Below are 24,020 nucleotides of genomic sequence, written 5' to 3' on the forward strand. Positions count from 1 at the left end.
CTTGTGGTTGAATAAAGCTTACTTCCTTACTCCCAATTCTGAGTGTGGGAAGGCAGAACCTCAAGTTTTGAGGAAAAGGGGAGAAGGGAGGTTTGTTTCCTTTCTGGATTGTATATAAATTATGCCCCTATAATTAGAAACTTTATGAAAAAAACTTTGAGATAACTAAGGCCAGGAAAGTGGTCATGCAAAACAGCTCCTTGAGACTGGGGAAGTATTCTGCATTCAGTTAAAATACTGCTTTGATCGCCTAATTCAGAATTATAGATGTTGTATGAAGTACTGGAGCTGTTTTCTTCCTTTACCTTTTGTCTGGTACCAGAATACTTGTTTTTGCTTGTGGATGGAAGTCACAGTGGTCAAGCTGCCTGTTCTCAGATCCCTTCTATTCTACCACCTCTTGATGACTCTCAGAGTATTTAAAAAGGTGTTGAAAACTAGAAATGTCAGGTAATTACACAGACGCTGTTCCTGAACCTTTTTTTTTTTTTTTTTTTTTTTTGTATAATTGTGTGAGCTTCTCTCCCTGGGAGGGAATAGAAATAAGCTTTTTCTAGTCTACGTTTGGTGTTAGTTGGACAATTAGTCAGCATAAGTGTTATGGGCTACCAAGTCTCACTTGTGTGCTAGATGGTTGCATATGCAATTCATTTTCAGCTAAGATTTAAATTTATCTTTAAGTAGATCTCCCAGTTGTTCCCATTTACTGGGATTTCATTCATGTCATGGGGCAGCCTGGCAGCATGTGAACTCGATTTCTTTCAGAAAAAATATTAAATCAGAAGGTCCTATCAAGGATTACAGGTAATAGGGTCAGTTTGCTGATTAGAGTTCAGTCCATCTGCCTTGAGGCTTTTATCCAGAAAGAGAAAGAGTTAAGAGGGCTAAAAGAGGAACCTGTGCTAACTGCCTGATAGGAAGGGATGGCCACTAGTGTCTAGAAAACCAAACTTGATTTTGTCAGTTGTGGAATAACATGTGCAATAATAGAATTTATAAACTTTTTTATAAGTCTATATTTGCAGTTAAGCCCATAATGACTGCTTACAAATGAAGGCAATTTTTCTGGGCATAGCTGTTTCCAGTAAAAGTGTAAGTGTGGCCTTAGGTGTAGTAGTAAAATCTGAGTTCCTGTAGTACAACTTTTTATGCAAATTTTGCAGTGTTTGGCTTTTCTTGTATGTAGGAAGTAGTTTGTATTTTCTGTTAGGTGAGTGTGATTTCTTTGAAAGGATATAAGGAAGTAAGATGTCTAGTACAAGCTTTGGACGTCTGGGGGATTTTTATGTGTAGAAACTCTGAGAAACCATAAAAGCACGTGGCATGTTTAACATGCCATTGAACATTTCAAGTTAGATTGAATTAGCCAATGCACTTCTTACTGCATTTTATGAATAGATTACTTTGTCAAGTGTTGCAAACTTCTCAGTGGTGAAAGATTAAAGCTTGTTCATCTAAATTCAATAAATGTCAAGGTGCTTAGCATAGAACAGGTTAACATTTCAAGGTTTGCTATGGATTTGCTGTATTTGCTTTTTCTAGTGAGGAAATCAGCAGATAGTCTCTCAGATTGATGGTGGGATTTTAATGATTGCCCCAGTCCCAGGTTGTTCCCATTTGTGACGTTTCAAGACGGTTGAGTAAGCATGAAGACAGATACAGGAACATAGGTGTGGTGTCACTGTAGTTGGCTTGAGGAGCTTACAAATATTTGTTAAGTAATAATTGTATAGTCATAATGATCTTTAAGATAAGGAAATTGATTCTGACAGCAAAAAAGCCAGTAAAAAGCTCTTAAAAATCTAGTTGGTATTAAAAAAAAGACCAATTTATTTTGTGCTACTGTACAAGTGCTGTGAAATGAATGTAGCTTGGAGCAGATCTGACCTGACTTGAAATAACAAATTTAATGGTAAAAGAGTATCTTGTATCAGAGTCACTATAGCAGAAAATGGCTTTTCCATTTCTTCCTGTGCTGCAGACATCGCTGTTGTTTATCACATTAGACATCTTAATGTAGCTTATTGTGGGCTATTTAAACTTAAATATGGCTTTTTTAAAGTTCTTATTTTGGGACTGAAAGATGCCATCCAGGTCACTTTGTGGTTTCCCCCAGTCATGGTAATTATCTCTTTTAATCATTGAAATGAAGCTTTTCAAGTTAAAAAACTCTGTGGGCCCCTCTCACCAAGACAAAACAAACCCGAAATACCCAACCTGGGAAAATGTATTTTGTTGGAGTAACTTTACTACACTTGGTACAAGGACTTCAGGAGTGGTAGTTGAAGTACTTTATTTTTCAAGAAACGTTTCCGTTTAAATCTTCATTGTTTATCTTTTAAAATGGCTCCTTTTAGGATCAGAGCTTGGTAAGTTTTAGGAAGAGTTTTTTTGCAGGAATATGCCAACATTGCATCTAGTCCTGCAGGATGGTTTCAAGCAGCAGAAAAGGCACAGGTTGTGGTCATGGAGGGGAGGACAGGAATACACATCTCATACTGTTTTTGCAGGGAGCTAGGGACCCCCTGGATACTCCTTTTCTAGTAATTGGGCAGTCAACTAACAGAGAAGGATAATTTTTACTTCTTTTTGAGTTAACCGGTATGGTTGAAAGAAACAGTGCAGCATCCTGATAGAGATTACAGCCCTGCATCTCCGATTGAGGGGATAGAACGCATAGAATGTGTTGTGAAATGTAACTGTGGTGTACAAGTAGCAAGTTGGGTCCAATTACAAATAACTTCTGTCCGTCACTTCAGTACCTGAATTACTTCTGGAGCAATTTAGGCCTATATTCAAATGAAGCATTATTACAGATGAGTGCGGAGTTAAAAATTAATCCTAATGGAAATTTGGAAGAAAAGATTATGTTTTGCAGGAGTGATAGTGCCAGCCTTGGTCTTTATTTTACAGAATAGAAGAATTACGTTCAAACTGTAAAAAGTAGTTAACTTGAAACACATTATAGAAAGAGGGAGTTTGTTGTGGTTGTTTATGGTGAGTTTATTTTTGGAAAGAATGCTATTGGGAGAAGAGGGCTTATTGATGTACACTGATGTACCCAGCTCAGCACAACATATTTTTGCTGAAGTTTGAATCTTGCCTAAAACCATTTTCCACAGCTTTTCAATTGATTTTTCTGCAGGACTGTCTTACTGCAGCATATAACTGGATGCTGGGGTCACTGATGCCGATCTCCCAGTATTATATTCGATTTGGGACTCTGTCCATGCTTTTTCTCTGACCACTGTGCATGACTTAGGTGCTTCACTGTTGAGAAATCTTGTTCAGAAGCAGATGGATTTGAGCTGCCTATGTGTAACTGCTGTTTTCACATATAGTTAGCAGTTTATTCTTCAGTTTTATTCAAACTGTCTTGTACTTTTTGAGCACTTACCAACTTTCTCTTCTCATAGTTCTCCTCATTCCAACCTCAGGTTTTCTGTTGATTCTGGTATTTGCCTGCATGCTAGTTTACCTTTGGATGGTTATTGATGTTTGAGACACCTTACAGTGCAGCATAATGACTGAATCTGATGGCTTCATCCTTTTAATTCCCTATCTTTTAGGGTGCTTAGTTACATTCTCATTTTTCTGATGCTGACTTGGCTGTTGTTTTGCCTGTTCTTTTGAGGTTGGAGTTCCCAATAGCACTATAGGTATTCAAGTACAAAAAACCACGCTGGTTTTTTCATCATAGTAAATTTGAACGATAGCTGATGTTACTGAAATGGTAAAAGCCTCCCTATTCCCCACTCTTTTTATAAGGCTGTTATACTACTATTTGATAGAATTTGGAAATGGCTAGGAAAACCCCAGAACTGGATCTTCCTTTTCAAAAGTGTTAAATTCAGCAGAAAGTCCTTGTCAGTCAGTGCCTTAGGTACAACTCTGTTTTGGAGTTCTATGTGCCATCTGGCTGCTTTTTTCTTTTTAGTATCAATACCTGTGAATTTCTTTGAATGGCATTTTTTCCACCAACTAATGGGATTGGTGGCAAACTGTCTTTTTCTAGGCTTCCTTCAATCATTTCAATGTTGGTAGATCTGTAATGGGACCAGCATAAAGTTACCTCTGGAACCAGAGCTGCTGTCTTCAAGACTTCTGGGTCCTTTGAGAGGTTTCCCATCAGAACATGGCAAGGATGATGTGCATTGCAGATGTTAATGGATAAAACACTGTGAAGAAAGAAGACTACTTTTTGATTATGGCTCTGGGCTCACTGTTAGACTTGTTTATTTCGAGGTCTGTGTTCTTCTCATTTTCTTCTAGCTTTTCAATAATTGCACATCTTTCAAAACTATAAAACCTGGATGTGTATTTTCATTTAAGTATTGGGTGCTTGTCAGCTGCTTTTCCTAGGCCAGGTTATGGTGGCTTTTAGGAAAATGAGACTTGCATACTTTCCTTGCCAAAAGAACTACAAAACCAAAACACAAACACAAAAAACCCAAACACGCACAAAACAAAAACAAACAAACCCACATAAAACCAGCCCAAAACATAAAAGGTTTGCTTGTTTAATGAAAAACAGAACAAAGTGAAGGGAGAAAAAAATTATACTGTGCATTCCATATGTGGTCAGCCTCCTTTTGACTACTTCTTCTGTAGAGCTTTTTTTTTTTCAAGTCCCTGATTTTTTTTACAGATGCTGGAATTCTCTTTTTATGCTGTTTATTAATGCAGTGGACAACTGTTTAAAGATGCTTGGATGGGAAAATTTAGTTGATGTAGAGGGTGTCAGTGGCATGAGTAAGAGAATGGAAATGATTCTTCATGATTTTTAAGTACTGGAAAAGTCATAATATCCTCAGTGGTGTTTATCAAGTGTCCTTCTGGTTTAATTAGAAAAACTGTGATCCAGCAACAGCAGCTGTTCCTCTAGGCTGAAGTTCAGATTTTAACCTGGCCTAAGTCTGTGCTGCTGCTGAAAGAACTAATAGCACTTGGCCTGAATTGGATTAGTGTGCAAATCCAGCTAGAGTGTTTTCTGGGAGCTGCAAGGAATGTTAGTTTTCAGTCTGCTTGCAGCACAGCAAAGGAAAATTTGTGTCAGCACAAAGGAGGAATGGCTTGGAGGCTGGGATTTAATTTTTTTTTCAGTGGCAGTACTGGTTGATATGACAGTCATATGAGGCATTTGTTTCAGAAAGTTGTTAAACTGAGCCTTGGTTGCATTGAACTTATGTTTTGACTAAAAATCTTGAGCATTATGTAATGTTGTGGTTGTAACAAAGGATCTGTGTTTATGTCTGAGATTTTTTTCCTTGAAGAATTTTGACTTCTCTAATTGGAAGACCACTATCCTATGGATAACTTCCTACTAAAAATACTAAATGAGGCTATGCAGAAGTCAGTCTTGTAGGGTGGAATTGAAAAATATTACTAGGTAAATGTTTAAAAACATTTTTTGTGAATTCTGTATGCATCTGAAATTTTTACAAGCTCAGGGGAAGAGCACAACATGTAGCACTGTTCAGCTTAAGTCACATGTCAGATCAGCTGATATTAGTGGATGTATGTAACTTTGGCAACATCCTTTTGAATTGACACTTTTTTTAAGCACTGGTTGTTGCAGCTGCTGCTCAGTGTGGTGTAGGATGAAGGGAAATATTTGTTCTTGGTTTTAAAAGTACAACTTAAATGTTTGTAAATGACACATCCTTTAGCACTGTGCAGTCTTGGCTTTAAATTAGTTGCATGTTTCCAAATGAAACATTTGTGGAATATGGAAATCTTAGTAGTATGCATTTTCAAATGGCTCCCCAAATGGGGAGCTTTTACATATAAGCTATAAATAAGTAACTACATGTTAATCAGGTCTATCTCACTTGGACTTCTATGCCTCACTGAAGTTTAATTTTTTTTTTTTTTTTTTTGTCTTATTACTAAAACGACTATTTTGGGAGAAATATGTATCTGATATGTCATTTTGGACAACAAACTTGAATATGAATATGATAATTGCTCAAATGAATTTTTAAAGATAGCACATGAGGTGTGGAAAGATTTTTGCTGTGGGAGAGCAACATTAGACTTCTTCAATTCAGATTTTGAAGTCCAGATGAAACAAAAATGCATAGTGGTGCAAAGGTGGTATCATTGTATTCTAATTTAAGGAATATAGAAATTATGAGACTGTTTCATGTCCTTCTATCCCTATAGAGGCAAATAACTTTAGATCCACAGTGTAACTCAGCCTTAGCATAGCATAAATATTGAAATAAAAGATGAGGTGAAACTGTTTTATATAAAACTGATGTTTTATATAAAAAAGGTTAATTTAGAGGGATACCATTACATTGTCGTGGAGAAGAAATTGCAAGATGTCTTTATTTTTTGAGGTCTTAGAGATATACACTGCTGGCAAAAGTGTGGAATGTATATGAAGTTGCTAACTTAAAGGAAATTAGCTATTGGCAAGTATTTGTTCAGCACTTTTCTGCTACGTCAGTGCCAGGCACAGCAGAAAACAATAGCTGCAACTCAGCAGGCATTGAGACAGAAAATTTGAGTATGTCAGATTTTCACTTACTTACATGTTAGGGGGTTTTTTTTGCATTGTATTTGACTGAATGATTTAAGAATTTAAATGAAAAATATTTTAAGAATTATGATTTGTATCTCTTTTAACTAAACTCAAGGTGTATCATTCTCACCTTCTGTAAAGGACGAGCCTATCACTTAGCAGATTCAGCATCCTTGACTCTGGGCTGTGTTCTCTGTAGCTGGCAGGAATTCCAGGATTCCTGATCCACCTCCCATGTCTGTCCTTCAGACTTATCCACTGCAAAACATAGCAAGCATTCTAGACAGGTCTTAGGATATGACCTTATCAGACCTGTCCATTTTCCTTTCCACTTTGTAAACGGATGCTTCTGTTGGCTACAAAAGCAGCTCAGTTTTCTTCTAGACTTAGAAGAAAACTGAACAGTGCTGGCAGCAGTTTGGAAACAATGGTTTAGCACTTAAGCAGAACAGTTCTTACCATATTAAAAAGGGTGTAGTCTTGACAACACAAGCTTATTCCACACCCTTTTTTAGAGCTAAAATACCCATTTTTACAATTCCAGTGGGGGCTGTCTTAGGGAAACAAAAGCATGTTTTGCCAAGGTTGCTTAGAAGTGGCAGCAATGTATCCAGGAGAGCACTCTCTGTGATCCTCTTGCTCCTTGGTTGGCTAACACCAGACCAAAGAAGCAGAATTATCCTAATTTGCAAACAACATTGCCCTAATTTTCCATTCCTTATTGCCACAGGAATCATATCACTGGGGTGTATTTTCAGAATTCTGTCTAGCTGTCTTTATCTTCCTCTTGCACTTGTGCCAGTTAAGGGGTTTGTCATAACATAGTTTCCTGTTATAAAAAGTGTTTCCAAGGATATTAAAGAGAGAAGGCAGCAAGAGGGAAGGTATAAGGTATTGAAAGAAAATGTTCCTACCGCAAAAAATATTCTAAGTCCTCTGACAAATTTTGGTGGATTTGCTTAATAGCAGAGTGTCCCATCTGGGATATTTTGAGAACACTCAATATACTTCCAGTAGCTTTTGTTCTGTTATGGTGTAAATTTTCAAGGGAAGATATGATGAAGATTTAAATAAGTCAGTATAAGTGCTCTTTGTACTCTTCTGTAGAGACTTATTGGTTCCATGTAAATAAAAATAATTTTGGTTTTTGTCCTTCTGAAATTTTTTGTGATACTTATGCCTTAGATGTATCAGTTTGATGGTGTTTTGAGGCAGATGCTGCCTAAAGTGCTTCACCTTTCTTTCCTTTTGCTCAGGTTGATGTGTAGAGCATCTTGTTCTTGAGTTGCATGCATGCCACACTCAGATGTTGACCCTGTATCTGTACAAAGTGTTTTAATCTTAAAGATTAGGTAAACTCCATCACTCTTTTCTTATTTCTTCATTAGCATTTTGATAGCTGTGCCAGTTTTGTTTTTGTCTAAGTAATGAAAGAGCCTACTGTGATTAATCTGTGATCACTGTTCATTATTATTCTTTAGTCAGCAAATATTAGCAGTTACGTACTGGAAATGCTGTACAATTGGTTGTCAGCAGTAATGTAGAGATGACAAATTTCATGTTCCTATAATCTTCCCTCCCTTTTTTTTTTTAATAATTTGTATAATCAGGGAATTCAATTCTATTTATCCTTGCATTTGCCTCCAGAGAGCAAGTCTAGTTCTGCAGCAGTAGTGGTCTCAGATGTTTGCCTTAAACAGAGCATCCTGCTTTATCATTTTTCATTATAGGTTATGTTCCTCTTGACTAGATTTTTAAAGCAATAATTTTTTTTCTTCTCTTGTGAAGGCTCTTTATTTTTGCTTTGTCAAAGCCTGTGAAAATTGATGTTATATCCTGGTTATGAGATTTCACCATAGAAGATTTTTCCTGGAACTCTTCAGCGTCTGTCATTTCCAATTGAATTCTTTAACCCAGTTACTTCACAGAGAGCTTGTGCATTGAGATTGCCCATGTAGGTCAATTTTTACAACTTCTTGTTGCTTGTAATGTCTCTAAAACTGCATTGCAGTATGACTACAGCTTAATCAGACATAGGAGTTTTATTTCACCTAATGCAGAAAACAAAGCACAGTAAGCTTTGGTGAGCCTGGACTGCAGCTGCTAATGGTGGGCTTGTAACTCTGAAGCTCAGATTGTTACGTTTCAGCTGTTCTTGGTACTAGATAAGAGTAGACCAATGCCATGCAGTGTTTTTGTCATCTGCAGTAATGTTGAAGAACTGGAAGTGAAGAGAAACTCATGGTTTTAGTTCCTTGGCTTTACTGGGCTGCAAATTTTTGTCCAAAATGCTGAAAGATTTCTTTCCATGCCTCATGTTAAATTAGGTAACATGTCCTATTTTAAATGGCTACTTTGCAGACATGCTGTTTATCAGGAGCAAAGCCTGTATATCCAATTAGAGGAAATAAGACTTTCTTCAGGAAGTGCCACAAATTCTTTGACTTGTGAATTGTTAGAGATTCTTTTGTGGCAGAGAAGAGGTCTAGTTTTAAATGCAGATTTTTACGCTTACCCTTGTTTCCAAAAAGAGAGGAGAGTATTTGACTTAGCTCATCAGTCTGGTGTCATCTCCCCCACGTTTTCCCATCCTGAAGCCCTGTGTCCCCTAGTTTGCTGGATTGCTTCTTGCTTCACATGCTGTGTTGTGAATTCTAATGCAAGAGCTGGATTGGAAGTAGGGGACCATTTTTCTTGGCAGTAGCCAAAATTTCACCTGTGAGGTTAAACCACTGTTTCATGGCAGCTTTAATGTGTCAGTTGTAGAAAGCTGGACCTGCTTCTGCTTTGAGAGGAAACAATAGTACTTGGAAAATGCTGTGTAGAATCTATTGCAATATTCTTCTGAGGTATTTCCCATCCCTGCTAATGGCTTTTCTGAGTTATTTAAATGTCATCTCTGACAAGAATGATATACTAAGAGTCTGCCCTCAGTTATTGCACTTTAAATTCTGCTCTAAGAAAATTGATTAAATTGTCTTGCTGTATCCTAAATGCTGAAATTATGCTGCTGTTGATGCAGCTGCTGACAGGCAGAAATGGATTTATTGCTGCTAGAATTCCCTGTTCTGTTATGCTAGGAGCATCTTTGTGGCTCTAACATATGTTGCTTCCATAATTTATGCTTCACATTCAAGTTGTGAAATGGTGGAGCTTTGACTTTCTTCCCCTTATAAATGTCTGTAAAAGACAGAGTTGATAATTTGCAAGATTTTACATGACGCCATCCTACATGGAAAAGCAGATACGTGGTAGCAGCATGGTCCTGCTCCCATCCTCCTCCTGATGGGTTTCATTTAGATGTTCTTACAAGTTTATTGGACTGTTGGTTTGCATTTTGTAGAGCACTGAAGGCAGGAACTAGCCTTTACGAAAACTTCTAAAATCAGACTTGAAATTAAAAGCATCTTGTATTCTCCATTTTTGTGGTTGTCTATAATGACATGACAGAGCATCATTTCCCCTTGGCAAGAGGACAGTTCTGTCATACCACTTGCCATAGTTCAGGCTCTGATTATTCCTATAGCTTCCCTTCTGTATGAAAGCAAAAGCCTGCATGTTACAGTGCCATCAAAGCCATTACACATTTGCATAAAGCTGCAGGTGCTGTCATGCACATAAGCTGTGAATTGTACAAGGATGAAAGAAGATGAAATGCATTATTTTTTATGCCTTCTGACAAGCTTTTTGCCCTTCTTTGAATCACCAGCATCAAACTAATGGGATTATATTTTAAACAAAATCTGTCACAATAATTAGAATTTATAAAATTGAAAAATTCTATGAAAAAACTTCCTCACCAGCTAAAAATAAAATATGGCTTTGATGTGAACATTCTGTGTAAGTAGGTCGTGGAGAAGTACAGCATTTTTCTGTTGAAGTTGATCACCTTGTGATAACTCTTTGTGGCTATCAAATGTGCTATCAAATGCACTTCATCACAGAAGAAACGTTTTGTTGGATATCTTCATTCTGCAAAAGCAGTGAAGCAACTGCAGCTTATGCTTGACTGTATCAAGGAACTCAAAATACAGATGTCTACTTAAAATGTTGTGGAAGCTTCCAAAAACCCTGTGCAATTTGTAGAATCCTTTTTACCACGGGACTTACTGGCAGCTTTTCTCTAATGAGCTCCGAGTCCTACTGGGACGAGTTACCTTCTCTCAGCCATCAGAACTAGCAGTTAATGCTTCTTTTCAACCTGCAGATTTTGCAGTGTCTGGTTAATAGGGACAGTGGCAGAGACTGGGCCATCTTCTTGGTGATGGTATATGAAGCAAGTCACTTTGAGTAGTTTAACTAAAGTCTCAGCTTCCAGTGCTGCAAAACATTTTTCTTGCTGGTGGGTGGTTCCTTGGCGCTCTTATAGTCCCACCTGGAGTTTGGGAAAGCAACTTGAAATTCCTAATTACACGTAGCACTTGTGGTCGTGTTCCCAGTGGTGCAGTTGACTGTCACAAGTCATAAGCTTGAAATACTGTTTCAGTGGTAGATAGCCAAGTGATTGTTAGTGAAGAGTAGAAAACTTCTGGTTATTTCTGCAAGAGTAACTTAAAATGAAGAGGTAGGAAGTCATGCAGAGAGCATGCTGAGAATGTTTGAGATTGATTACTCACCTTGATCACTTGATATGTTTAATAAGCTCTCATGTGAGGTCAGAAATCTAAGAATGCAAGTCATGCTGATTTTGGGGCTTGAGTTTTCGAAAACAAGATACTAAAAATATAGTAGAAAACTGATCCTGGATTTTTAGAATGATGTGGTATCTAGAAGATGTGATGCACAATTGAGAGGGGCATGATGTGGTTTCTAGTGTGATGCACTATTGAGAGGGGCAATATATGAGTGAGAAAACTGCAGTGTCCGCCAGAAGTTACAAATAAAGCTGGAAGAAAGAAACCTAGGTTGGACTTCTGGTCCATTTTTCTCATAGATATTTGAGTGTGAATGGCAGGGGCTAGAAAGTTGGAGGAGGTTGGAAATATGCTACATGCTCAATGTGCCACAGCAATGAACAGTGAAAAAAGCATCATTAAGGGTAACAATTCACTTTTGTTATTACAGGGAGCAGATGCTGGCAATTTGAGGCTTTTTGTAGTAATAAAGTCGTAGCAAGAACTGATGGAAACGAGTTAGCTGTGAGTAGATTTTCTGATTGTTACAGATTAGGATTTCTGGTTCATTTATGAGGAGGGATTTGGAGATGAAGGTGAAAGATTTATGTAGTTCAGTTGAGCTACTTATTTTTTAACCTGAGCACTGCTTTCCTCTATTCACACGGATTGTACACCATTGTTCCAGTATTTTAGTTGTTCATTTCCTTTGCTTACTTGCTTTAGTACTATTCTGGAGACTATTTACATGGTTTGCAAACCATCCCAGTGATTGCCAGTGGTCTCCTCTGACCCTCAGAACTAGCTTTGAGATCTATATGTTTGAGAAATAAAAGAGGAGACTGAATGTGGTTTTTGGTTTTTTTTTCTTGATCTTTCTTCTCATGTTAACAGTTAGTCTTATATGTGTAGGAAAGAAGGAAGGTACTTGATCAGTGTTTTGTTCACAGAAGAAAACATTTTGCTATCCAAGGTTAGTTTAAAGTGAGGTACTATGAGCTATCTTTACAAATATGCTAATGGTCAAGAGGTAATTGTTAGCCCAAGTGTATAAGAAGAGTTCCACTCTATTTGTACAACTATTTAGAAATTCATGGACTTGAGAAGAGTTGGAACTTTAGCTAGTCCTGTGAGGGCTCACAAAAGGTATTCCTTCGCAAAAGTATGTTATTAAATGTATGTGGTTATTTCTACCAACAAGAGTGGCCAGCTTCCTGTGTTTGAATGTGACTATACAAACAGTTTGATAAAATTTAAACATTTGGAAACACTAAGTTGCTCATAAATGTGGGACACAAACTAATAAAGAAAAAGAACAATATTCAGAACAACATTCTGAATTTGAAGCCTATGTGGAATATTTAGTGGGAGAGCAAGGGGAAGGTAAAAGTAGTACGTGGATACCAGAAATAATTAACATTGTGAATTTAGGATTACACTGCTAAAGAAATATTTTCCTTTTTTTCTTCTTTTTAAAACAAATTTCTAAAAATTGATCACTCTAAATTAGGCACCTAGGTGCCACATCATAATTCATTAAGTGATTGGAAGTTATTGCTGTTGAAAAGTTTCTATTACATTGCATTGTTTTGCCAGGTCATGCAATGGTCAAAGGGCAAAATCTCATTAGAAGTGCTCACTGAAATGGGAAGATGCATTTTATTTGAGATGTACCACTTTGTTTCTGTAAAGGCAAATTAAATTTCACTTGTTTGGCCTTCTCCCTTGCGGTTTTGTTAGTCATATTCAAAGCCTGTTGCATCCGTGGAAGCTGATTTCCCAGCCTTTCCAGTAAGCAATCCTTTTAGGTAATTTTGGGAAGGACAGAGGGTTTTGTTAGGCTGTGGAGTTAAGGGTGTTTCATGTGTGTGTGTGTTTGGGGGATTTGGGGGGGTTGTTTTGGTTGGGGTTTGAAATTTTTTTTTTTTTTTTTAACTTCTTACCATACTTCTAGTGAAAATTAGAATATTTTACTGTGTTCAGAAAGGCTGATAGAATGTTCACTTACAGTTGACCTCTCTAATTCTGCTTTCGCGGTAGTCATCAGAGAAACTCTTGTTTTATTACAGTGAAGCAGCACAACATCCTGTAGTACAATATTAAATGTTCCAGCTAGAGTTTTTACCTACAGTTTCAGTGCAATTGTTTTATTTGATGTTATAGCCTCTTCCTGCTGTTGCAGATGTTGACCCTTATATGGTCTAAGGCACAACTGCATCCAGGAATGGTTCATTGATGCAGACTCTTACATGTGATACCTCAATTACTGCTAGCAGTTAAGCAGTTTAAACTGTTATAATCTGCCCTGGCTGATTAAAGTTAGCATGATGGGTAAGGATATCCAGGATGCTGGGCACCTTTGGGAACAAGATTGAGCATAAATATCTTTAGCATACTTTCTTTTCACTAATTTCAGCTCAAAATTATCTTCACATCCTTGCAGCTGTGAGGACAGTGAAGGGTGAGGAATGGAACAAACCTCAGCTCTCTCAGGGTGTAGTGCTTCAGCAGTTCAGAGACTGCTTGGGATGGAGTGCCACAGCTGCCCAAGCTGTCTAGGGCAAGCTGCTGGTTTTCCATTACACTCTTTTGAAGCTGAAAATCTTATTTCTATATGTTGAATTTCAATTACAACTTGACAGGCATTCATTTTCAGAAGAAGTGGTTGTTGTCAGTGTTTTTCACCTGAAATTCTTCAGCATATTAAGACTGGCAGTAACCCTAATAGAAGGGAGAAAGAAGGAGCGGCCCTTTTTGTATACTCAAGTAGATTCTGATGCTAAAATCTTTCTTCAATACTGTAGTGGGGTGCCTTTTACAAGATTAAGGTCAAGTTAAAAAGTAAAGGTCACTGAAAAGATATGAATTGTACATTTCAAAACCAGAGCCACCCTCCTGAGGGCTTCAGTAGGGTGGATAAAGACCTTCAGTTTAACTGTAATGATGTCTATCTCTTGAGCGGGGTTGCGAGATGGAGGTTAAGCTTTAACCAGGATACATCTATGAGAATGGAAAGTTGGGCATTTCAGAAGCTTCTTTCTGTTGTCAAATTGGTGGGGAGGCCCCTCAACTTCAGCTGATGCTGCCCTTTTAGTCTTGCAAATGCAGAGTAGAAAACCTGTGTCTTTTATAACCAGACTCAGAGGCATAGTTTGTAGGCGTCTCATGCATCTGACCACAGAAAAAGGCAAAATGTGCAGGGCAGTGATGAAATCTTGTCAGCAAGCATGTCCCTGCTGGCTTGCCTAAACCTGTCCTGATGGGGTTAGTGTTCATTGCTATTTTGACACCCATACCTTGAGTACCTATCTCCCTTTCCATCAGCCTGGCTGTGGGCAGCCGCTGCTCGCAGCGTGGGTTAGCTCATCTGTCCGAGAGGGTGGGGTTTGAAGAGCAAGCACTACTGAGAGCGCAGACAGCCGGCAGGAGCTCTGGTTGCAGTTTTCCATCAGCTGCTAATCCGTTTACAGTGTAGTTAATGAGATTGCTCTGCTTGGTTCTGCAGACACTTTGTGATACACCACTGTAATCGAGATGGCTGCTGTCTGTGAGCCAGCTCCTGTAGGAAACCCAGATACTTATTACAGGGGAGACAGCTCCTGACTACTTTGTTACATAACTCTCTTGCATTAACTCAGGACATTTATCTCATGAAGGGGTTGGAAGTTTTCTCATTTCAGTCTCTAAATCAAGACAATATTTGTTGGGGCTGGAGTGATTAGTGCTTTAGTTAAGTTTTACCTTTCAATTATGGGCCCAGTTCAGCTCATTTTCCTTCCTCAGTGGAAGCACATGGTTTGCCTTTAAATTTGTTAGCTCAAAAGCAAATTTCTCTGTGTCTGTTTCTGTTTAGGTCAATGTACTGACAGACTGCATATGAAACCTCAACAGAAAGAAAGTAGCATTTTTTTATACTTTTTTCCTTAATTCTTATGCCAGTGTGAATTGTTGTGTTGAAGTAATTTCTTAACCAAAAAAAAAAAAAAACCAAAACCTAATCAAAAGATTTTTCTTTTAAAATAATGAATAGCTGATCTGAAATTCTTGCCCTTGTCTCCGAAGAGCCATAAATGGAGGGTAATCTTTGTTGCGGTGTGTTTAGCTGTATTTGCTTGGATTGTCATGGTAGTAGTATCTCCAGATTGTTCAGCAAAGCTGATTGACTGTTGCTTGTGAAGAAATTATCAAAAAAAGCCTAATAAAATCCAGCCCCGTTCTGTACCCCAACAACAACAAAATTCCCAGGCAAGCCATGTAGTTTGAAACTTCATTTTATCTCTTGTGGCTTTAATAGTTATAGCAAGCTAATCTCAGTCTTTCTCCCTCCCCCCCACTCCCACCCCCACTTCTTTTTTCCCTCCCTGGTAATAAAGACTCTCAAATAAATAATATTTGAAATAAAGGAGACAACTTAATGTGCTTTGGCATTTTGATGAGTTATGCCAGGAAGATAGCTTGTGTATAAAATTCAATGTAATATCATCTTTGCATCTTGTAATGGGAGAAATGGACAAAAGTGCTGAACACACTCAATACTTAATATGATCAGAAAAATTAATGTCTGTAGAGCCCAACAGTGACAGTTGGATTTGGAAAGTTTTCCTTGAACTTGGAAAAGATTATACATTCTCAAAGTCTTAGAGTGTGGTGCGTGTTTTCAGGTACTATGTTTAAAGAATGTTTGAAATGCGGATCTAAATGCTTGTATTTGACATGATACTCCTGGTTTTATTGAAACTGTTCTGTTTTCTTCTAGGTGAATCTGGACTGGGAAAATCAACATTAATCAACTCATTATTCTTAACAGAATTGTATTCCCCAGAGTATCCAGGTCCTTCACACAGAATTAAAAAGACCGTACAGGTATGTCTGGGGGAAAAAAGGTACAGCCTGAATATTGTAACTTGCAATTTAGTAATGTAAGATGATGTAAGTTGTCACATAAGCACCTGAAACCTGAGTTTCAAGATACTTTTAGTCATGATATGAACCACTAAGAAATATTCAATGTCTTTCAGTGTATCTGAACAGCAAAACTTTCAGGTTTTCAGGCCTGTAGCCTGTAGAAATGTGGGAGCCCTGAAGTGTTTTTCCTGTAGATTAAAAAGCACATATATGAACAGAACTTTTTGAAAATGTGTTTTTTATTATCAAATAAAATAATGAGGAAATCTGTAGAAATACATAGATTGCAGTACAACCTGTCTGTTTAAAGGCAGGCTTTTAGAGACCAAATAGTAAATGATTTGACAGAAGTGCAGGGACCTGGGTATAAAAGTATCTGTGAGTCTTCTGCAAACTGTATCTTTAGTGGTACCTTCTTAGTTTACCTGTTACAAGTTGTTATTCTAAAACATCAAGGACTAGGGTGAACCTGCCTGACTTGAAGCGCTAGACTTAGGCAAAGATGACATTGCTCCAAGTGCATGATGCAACTGAAATATTAAGCCAAAGACTGGAAAACTGAAGTTGATCCATTTTTTTTTTTTTGGTGTAATAACTTGCTACTTGCTACTTAAGAAAAGGAGCGTATTTTCTGTCTTATAAAAAGATTACTAAAAATAACAGCTACCTAATGCTAAGAAATAATAATGCTATGGGTAGTTTAGGAAATCATTATGTTTGTGAGGTACTTTCTGCCTCCACAGCTGAGCAGCTGAATTAGGATGTGTGAGCTCTGCTTACCTCTCTTGATGTGCACTTGCTCAAAACTTTGATGAAGACAGCTTGTGATAATCTAACTTTGTACCGGTGAGGACCATAGGTGCTCACCATTGCTTCTGTTGTCTAGCAGAATTCCTCCAGCTGCAAAATTCAGCTGTGGCTGGACTGGGCAATTGCAAAGTTGTCATGAAGTGATTAAGCCCTGTGTTGAGTTAGGAGGGTATGCAAGGTGCTAAACAGAAGCTGTAAAGTAGAGTGCTTTTTTACTCATTGGAATCAAGTAATGAAGTTCCAGTGTCATGAACCACTGTCCTTATTGCTTTGTGGGACCTCGGGGTTTTTTTGGTTGGGGTTTTGGGTAAGACATTTTTTAATCCAATGTCAGAACACAGAATAATTACTACAGTAGAAGGAAAAAGTTAGTTATTATGTTCCTATCGAGAAGTTTAAATTGCATTGCTTATCAGTTAGCTCAGCATTAAAGCTTGAATACTATTACAAAATGAAGTCATTGCAGAATATCAGTTTTTCTTATTTGAGAAAAGCTTTTGAACACCCAGAGTTTGATTAACGATATATTAATAATTTCTAAGCTTTGTTCATATCTGTTATGCTGCTTTATCAGTTTGATGTAAAGCCCTAGTGACTTAGAAAATTAACTTGAAAGCTTGTTACCAAGGGCATCAGACCATTATTTGAATAAGGTCTTGAAACAGCTTACTTGTTTCAAAGAGATGTTAAGTGGGATGGAAGAGGTGTGCAGAGAGTTAAACTCTCATATAATATCCTTATTACTGAGCCAGTCAGTGACTGTTGGAAAACTGAATAGATGGGTGATTTTTTTATTGGAAGAGAGATGTAGCATGATATCATTACTGATGATTACATTTTAGTTTAGCAGAAGCTAAACTGATTCAGGTATTCAGGTTATGTTCATTGAATTTTAGTTTAAGTAACTGTGGGATGGATTCCCTGTCATTGGAAGATTTTTTGGTTTTTCAGTTGGGAAAAATCTTTGGTAGAATTTGTACACAAGCTAAAAAGAACCCAAACCAAGACATCTTCCAGAGAACTTACTTCCCACAGCGCCCCCCCCAGTTAAAGGTGCATCAGTGTAAGGAAAAATATGAACATCTGTGTGGAATTTCTGGAATTTGAGTTAAGTACTTTCATCTGTTAGGGGGCAAGATTAGATGATCTGTTGTTCATTCTGACCATCAGGGTGATTTGATTTGTATTGATTTACTGGTTTAAGAAAAAGACACATACTTTCAAGAAAGCCTCACTTAATGATTTTTTTTTTTTTTTTTTTTTTGTATGTAAAGCTGGAGAGGGGAAGAAAAGGGTTTGAACAGAGCTCAGGCTGAAAAGTTGCATTTTCTTCTTATATCCACTATGTGGGCTAAAGTTTGAGGCCAAGAGCTTGCCAAAGCTATTTTCAATAGTGAATTGGGGTCTGACATGACTTAGAAAATAATATGGTGGGAATGAAATAGATTTAAAGACTGTCTTCCCCTCTAGAAACTAATTTTGACTTTATCTAATAAGTCCTTTTTAAAAATGTACTTAAAATGCAGCTTTGCTTTCAGTTTCTTGGGATGAATGAAAAGTCAGTGTAGCATTTTAAAAAAGAAACTGAAGCTATCTTATTTCATTGTCAGTGTAAGTGAGGATAAAATTGTTCCCCCCTACAAGCTTGAAAATTGTGTGTAGCAGCAGTGTGTATGATGTAGAGGTGTTTCCTGTCAAATATTAAAGAACAAGCAGTGGGAGTTGCTGTTTGGATCCACTGGATTTGTACTCTGCCAGTGAAAACCTTTTCAAGTTGAGGATTGATAAAAGGGTTTTGTAGGGTAGGGATGAGAGAAACCACCTCACTTGAGCATCCTCAAATCTTGGTTGTAATAATCACCTGTTCTTATATGGTGGGAACAACTTACTGATCAGGATTTGTGTATGAGGCTCTCTCATAGATAAACACAAACTGTGGTTTGGGCTTGAAAACCATTGCAGTTTGGAGTTGTTGGCAGCTCCTTTGCATTAATCTCATGGAAAATGCAGAAAAATGGTTAAGAGTAAGTGATTTGGTGTCAGATGAATTCAAAGGAGACATACTCATAAATGAGTCTTCAATGTGTTTTCTCTGATCATTATCTGACTGCCTTAAATGCAGGATGGCAAATGCGTGTTTCATCCAATAAAAAGCAGTCAAGCTGTAACAAGCACCAAGTGATGAACGCTGTGTAGGAACTGCCAAGGAGACCCGTGTGACCCAGCTGACTGGAGTGCGTGGGAAAATGGCTCTTTGGAGGAGACTTTTCTTAAAAAGTCCTAAATTCCAAGCCTTGAACTAATGTTTTCTATGAATCCCTTGGGAATACTTGTAAATCAGATGATGGGATGCAGTTGGATGCTTAACTGTGAATGACACTAGTTTACAGTGATTTTCTGGACCTTTTCCAGGTGTTGCTGCTTTCTGTGACTTTGACCATGTATGGACACATCCATTTAGGTTAGAAAAATGCAACTTTGCGGAGGCTTTGTGGCAGGGTCTTCATCTACTTTTCCTACCAGTAGAATCTACTGCTTACAATATATCCTGGATGTGGTCTGATTGTCCACAGCACAAGCATAGGAGTTTTAATTCATCAGCTAATGTCTCTTGTTCTGTAGGTTTTTGAAAACCGTGCTCTGATAGCAAGATACCTACATGAATTTATGAAAAGTAAGAAAAAAATTTAAATCCTCACAACCCAGTACTGTATTAGCACTGTCTGCAGAGATTCAGTTGCTGCAGACCATTTGTCGTAAGGTGACTTCAGCCACAAATTCAGCTGCACTTAGATTTTACAAGCATGCAGAATCAGGGAAAATGCTTGGCGTGACATTTCTGAGATCTTCTGACCTTTCTTTTCCTTTGTTATAAACATATGTTCAAGATAATGTTTTATTAATTGCTTCTTTTGTAAAGGCATTCCACTGTGAGCCCATAATAATTTAATGGTTCTTGCTGGGAATTTTTATGCTGGAGAATAAAGCTTATACCTTGTAGCTCTTGGCAAGAGTACATCTCTTAACATTATCATCTCTAGTATTGTGCAACTGTTGTGGGTTTTGTATACTTACAGAGAGCTTGGTAATAGGAGGGCTGTGTGGTTACTATATGCAAGATAGCCAAAAGAATGCAAGGAATCAGAAGTTAATCTCTTGTGTGCTAAAGCTTGTGAGTAGTAAACTCTTGGCTGAGTTGACTATGGCAGGGTATTACTATCTCGAGTTCTGGTATCAATTGTGTACAATAAAATTTCCTGATAGAACTCTAGAGGATGGGGGAAATACACTCACCATGATTAAAATGTATGTTTTTAAAGCAGTGAATGTATTCCTAGGTTCTCATGGCTTTCAGCTGCATGCTTTTGGAAGGATGAGAGTTTTATAATTTGTGAAAGAGTAACTTGGTGGTGGCTTAGGCTGGTGTGTGTACAGTTTTGTTTGGTTGGTTTTAATTCCTGGTTTTTTACACCTTCCTAACCTTGCAGTAAGGCCTGTTCATGTTGGAGTTTGAATTGGGTGGTCTTGAAGTCCAGCCCAACCTGGATACTTCTTTGACCAGTATCCTGGTAGTCATTAAGTGTTTGAGAACTAGCAGTGAAAGGCACTGATCCAACTTGGGTAGGATCCCTACTGATGAGTAGCTAAAAAGAGCATCCTGCACACTCAGAGATTAAATAGGAAGCTTTCTTTGTAGGTAGTTACTGTTTTCTGTGATTCTGGATAGTCTTTTCTGAGTTGGAATCAGTGTGCGAGATTGGATACACTTGTGCAAGAGGGATTTAGTCCGACTTTCTGCAGTGTTAGTTTATCTTGTGGGTTTACACTGCATCACATAAGCAGTGATTGCAGAGCATTCGCAACAATGTTCAGGTGTGGCTGTGAGAGTCTACTTCACTTGCATAACAATTAGAGATGTGCAAGAGCTTAAGAAGCATTAATATGATATTTCTCAAATCTTGAACTGGTAAAGAGACCATCCAGATAGGGTTTATTATAAATAGAACTTTCTTTTCTCTCCCCAGTTAGGGTCTGTGATGCTTAAAGGAATATTAAGCAATGAGCAACAAGGTGGCATCACCTTGAGTCTTCCAGATCTTGTTTGATTCTGGATAAATGGATTACATGGATGAATTCTTGAATCCATGTCTAGAAAACGGTGTCACTCATGATTTAATAGGAATTGTTTTAATATCGGGGAAAAAAAAGGATGATTAAATGTCTGAGCAATTGGAAAGAAGTCAACATGGTTTTGTCATTTCATACTGCTGTGCATCTCACTGATAGTCCAGTGGTGTACAGCACCTTCTCAGGCAGATGGGCCTGATATTGGCAATATCAATGATTACTGAAATATTAGTAGGAAGAAGGGGGTAGTAGTCCCTGTGCTGCTTAGCCTAGTTCTTCTCTGTCGTGACATGCTTAGTCTGTTGGGCGACCTGTTCAGTGCAAGCTGCCTGAGCTGTGCTGCTGATGGGTGGTCACAACTGGAGGCATGAAGTCCCACACCCCAGTCTTGCATCATTCCTTGTGCTGATGCAGTTGCCTTCTGAGGCGAGTTTCCATCAGTGACTTGAGCTAACAGGAAGCCAATCCATTACAGTCACATGAGGTCTAGCTCAGCAGATTGCAGCCATATTGTATTACTTTCCAGTATAATTCAGTTTGCAATAGGAAACCATCACTTTGAGATTTCCATTCCCAACCATTATGCTAGCTGAAAAATAAATGTATTCTTAAAAATACATTAACAGGATTAGAAGTGTCTAAGGTGCTTGTGTGGAGGATTAGTTTTGAAAAGTGTCATTTTCTTTGAAGTGACCAAGTTTGCAACTTTATCATTATTAGTTTAATGCCTGGTTAAGGTTTTTCCTATTTATCAGGTATTTAAATATTAAGCTATCCCATATACTTAGAGAGTTCTTTTATCGCTGACTTTATTTAAATAATGATCTTTTCCTTTAAAAAATATTCATTATTGTAAAATTATTTTGATTTTATAAGCAGAGCACAGACACAGTGTACCTCTGAAGCAGGAAAGTTAGGAATTCTTTGTCAGGCTTCTTATTCATTGAATGCTTTTCCGAGTGTTTAAGATAGTTGACTAAACTGCTAAAAATTTAATCTTACTGTATTTGTTTTACAGGTTGAGCAGTCAAAAGTTTTAATCAAAGAGGGTGGTGTTCAGTTACTACTTACAATAGTTGACACACCAGGATTTGGAGATGCTGTGGATAATAGTAATTGGTAAGACGTTCTTTGTATGTTGTCCCATGATAATTCTGCATTGTGTTTTCTGTGTGTCTGAGATGTAATACCTTGTGACATATTTTAAAATGTAGGCTTCAATATTCAGTTAAAATATTAACACTTCTAAACTTTGTATTTAGCTGAAAACTTCTAACTGCTGTAATTCCAAGTACCTTTATAACTTGACTGAAGTGCTGTCAGCCTTTCCCCTTAAACTGAGTGGTGAATTTGGCTCTTTATCGACACATGCAGTGTGCAGAACCATCTTCTATGCTGTCACAACATGTGATCAGTGAAGCATATTACTTTAGCTACAGTTCTTAAGTATTCTCTTTAATGCTTTGACAATGAAGGTGATTGTATTTGAAAGGTTTTTTCAGTGGACTCACATATTGTATCTTCAGAACTATGTAACTCAATTTTACGTTGTGGAGTTGATCAGTTGCAGTGTTAAAGTACCTTAATTTTAAAAAAGCAAATGAAAAGCAAAAAAAAACCCCACCCCAAGCTGTGGGGAATTTGTGAACATGTATTTCTTAGCAAAATCAGGTTTCTTTATGTAAATCATGTAACTTACAGGTTTTTATTCATGTAATCTCTGCAGCTGGCAGCCAGTTATTGACTACATTGACAGTAAATTTGAGGACTACCTGAATGCAGAATCTCGAGTGAACAGACGTCAGATGCCAGATAATAGAGTGCAGTGTTGTTTATACTTCATTGCTCCTTCAGGACATGGGTTTGTATTAGTGTATTTTATGTTTTCATTCTCTTGTCTCAGATAAATATGCAGATTCGTCAGTCTGAGTTCCAAATTGGATTTTCTCAATGGCTTGCAGCTCATGCTTAATTTCAAAGATGAGTTTACTTTGGCTTGTCAAACGTTAGCAAACCAAACACCAGTAAATATGACTGCACATTAATTGCATAACAAGAGAAATAAAATTATAGCAATGAAAAATACAAAGATGTTCACAGGTGCCACGTCTGTTTGTGATCTATACGTCTTTAGATCACATTAGGAGAAAGTGGTTCACATGTCAAGCAAAAGAATTTTTCCTGTCCATTCTTCCTCTCTCCCATTAGTGTACATTGAAGATGGAAAGTTTCATGCATCCTTGTAAGCATACCACTAATTCACGTGGTGTGTAGTATTTTCTCTAGTGGCAATTCCAGTATAGGCATTGCAGATTTTTTTTCAGTTATTATGTTATCTTCTACCCCTGCATGGTTTTTACTAGATCAGACTTCTATCTAGTGGTAGGCAGGGAGAACTGCATTTCCAGGGTGTATTAGGTACAGATTAACTATCTGAAACTGGTTGTGTATCTTTTTATCATGGTATCATGTTTAAATTTGTCAGACTCTTGAGTTATACCTTCAAAACCAGGAGTCAAAGATAAATTTAAGCCTATTCTGTTGTATTGATCAAAAGTAGTAAAACTTGTTGAAGGGAGTGATGAAGGAATTTAAAGAGTATTCCTCAGGCAGTAAAAAATGCCAGCTATTATACTTAGCTTCTGTAGCTAGCATTGGAATGGGTCTAATAATTTTGAACTGTACAGATACTTCCAAATATGGAAAGAAATGCCAGAGGGAGGAAGTTTTTTTTATGTAGACTTGCCTTTATTAAGTATTTTGCTTTTGTTCAACAGGCATGTTTGTAATGCCAGTTTTGCTCAACATGCATGTCAGTTTTAAGTGCAAACAACTTGAATTCTTGACATGCTGTTTTACTAGTGTGCAGAATCCAAAAGGTAATTTAAATAAAAGGAAGATGATTCCTTGTGTTTTATTTCTGAGCTAATTTTCACATTCTTCAAAAAGCATGTCTTCCCTGCACGCCCCCACATCTGTTAGAACTTCCTAAATCAGTGGGAGGTACAAGTTGTTCTTAAGGAAAAAGAAAAGTA

At 37.6% G+C, this 24,020-nt stretch overlaps 1 protein-coding gene across 1 annotated transcript in view; it reads left to right on the forward strand.

Annotated features, from left to right (window-relative positions):
- Nucleotides 1-24,020, forward strand: part of SEPTIN7 (septin 7) — a 63,293-nt gene that overhangs the window by 20,448 nt on the left and 18,825 nt on the right. The window contains exons 3-5 of the mRNA XM_059839628.1: nucleotides 15,899-16,005; nucleotides 22,004-22,104; nucleotides 22,712-22,846. Of these exons, the coding sequence (XP_059695611.1) occupies nucleotides 15,899-16,005; nucleotides 22,004-22,104; nucleotides 22,712-22,846 (343 nt within the window). The remainder of the gene's footprint in view (nucleotides 1-15,898; nucleotides 16,006-22,003; nucleotides 22,105-22,711; nucleotides 22,847-24,020) is intronic.

This window comes from Haemorhous mexicanus, chromosome 1 (genome assembly GCF_027477595.1).
Source record: "Haemorhous mexicanus isolate bHaeMex1 chromosome 1, bHaeMex1.pri, whole genome shotgun sequence".
In the NCBI taxonomy this organism is placed as follows: Eukaryota; Metazoa; Chordata; class Aves; order Passeriformes; family Fringillidae; genus Haemorhous; species Haemorhous mexicanus.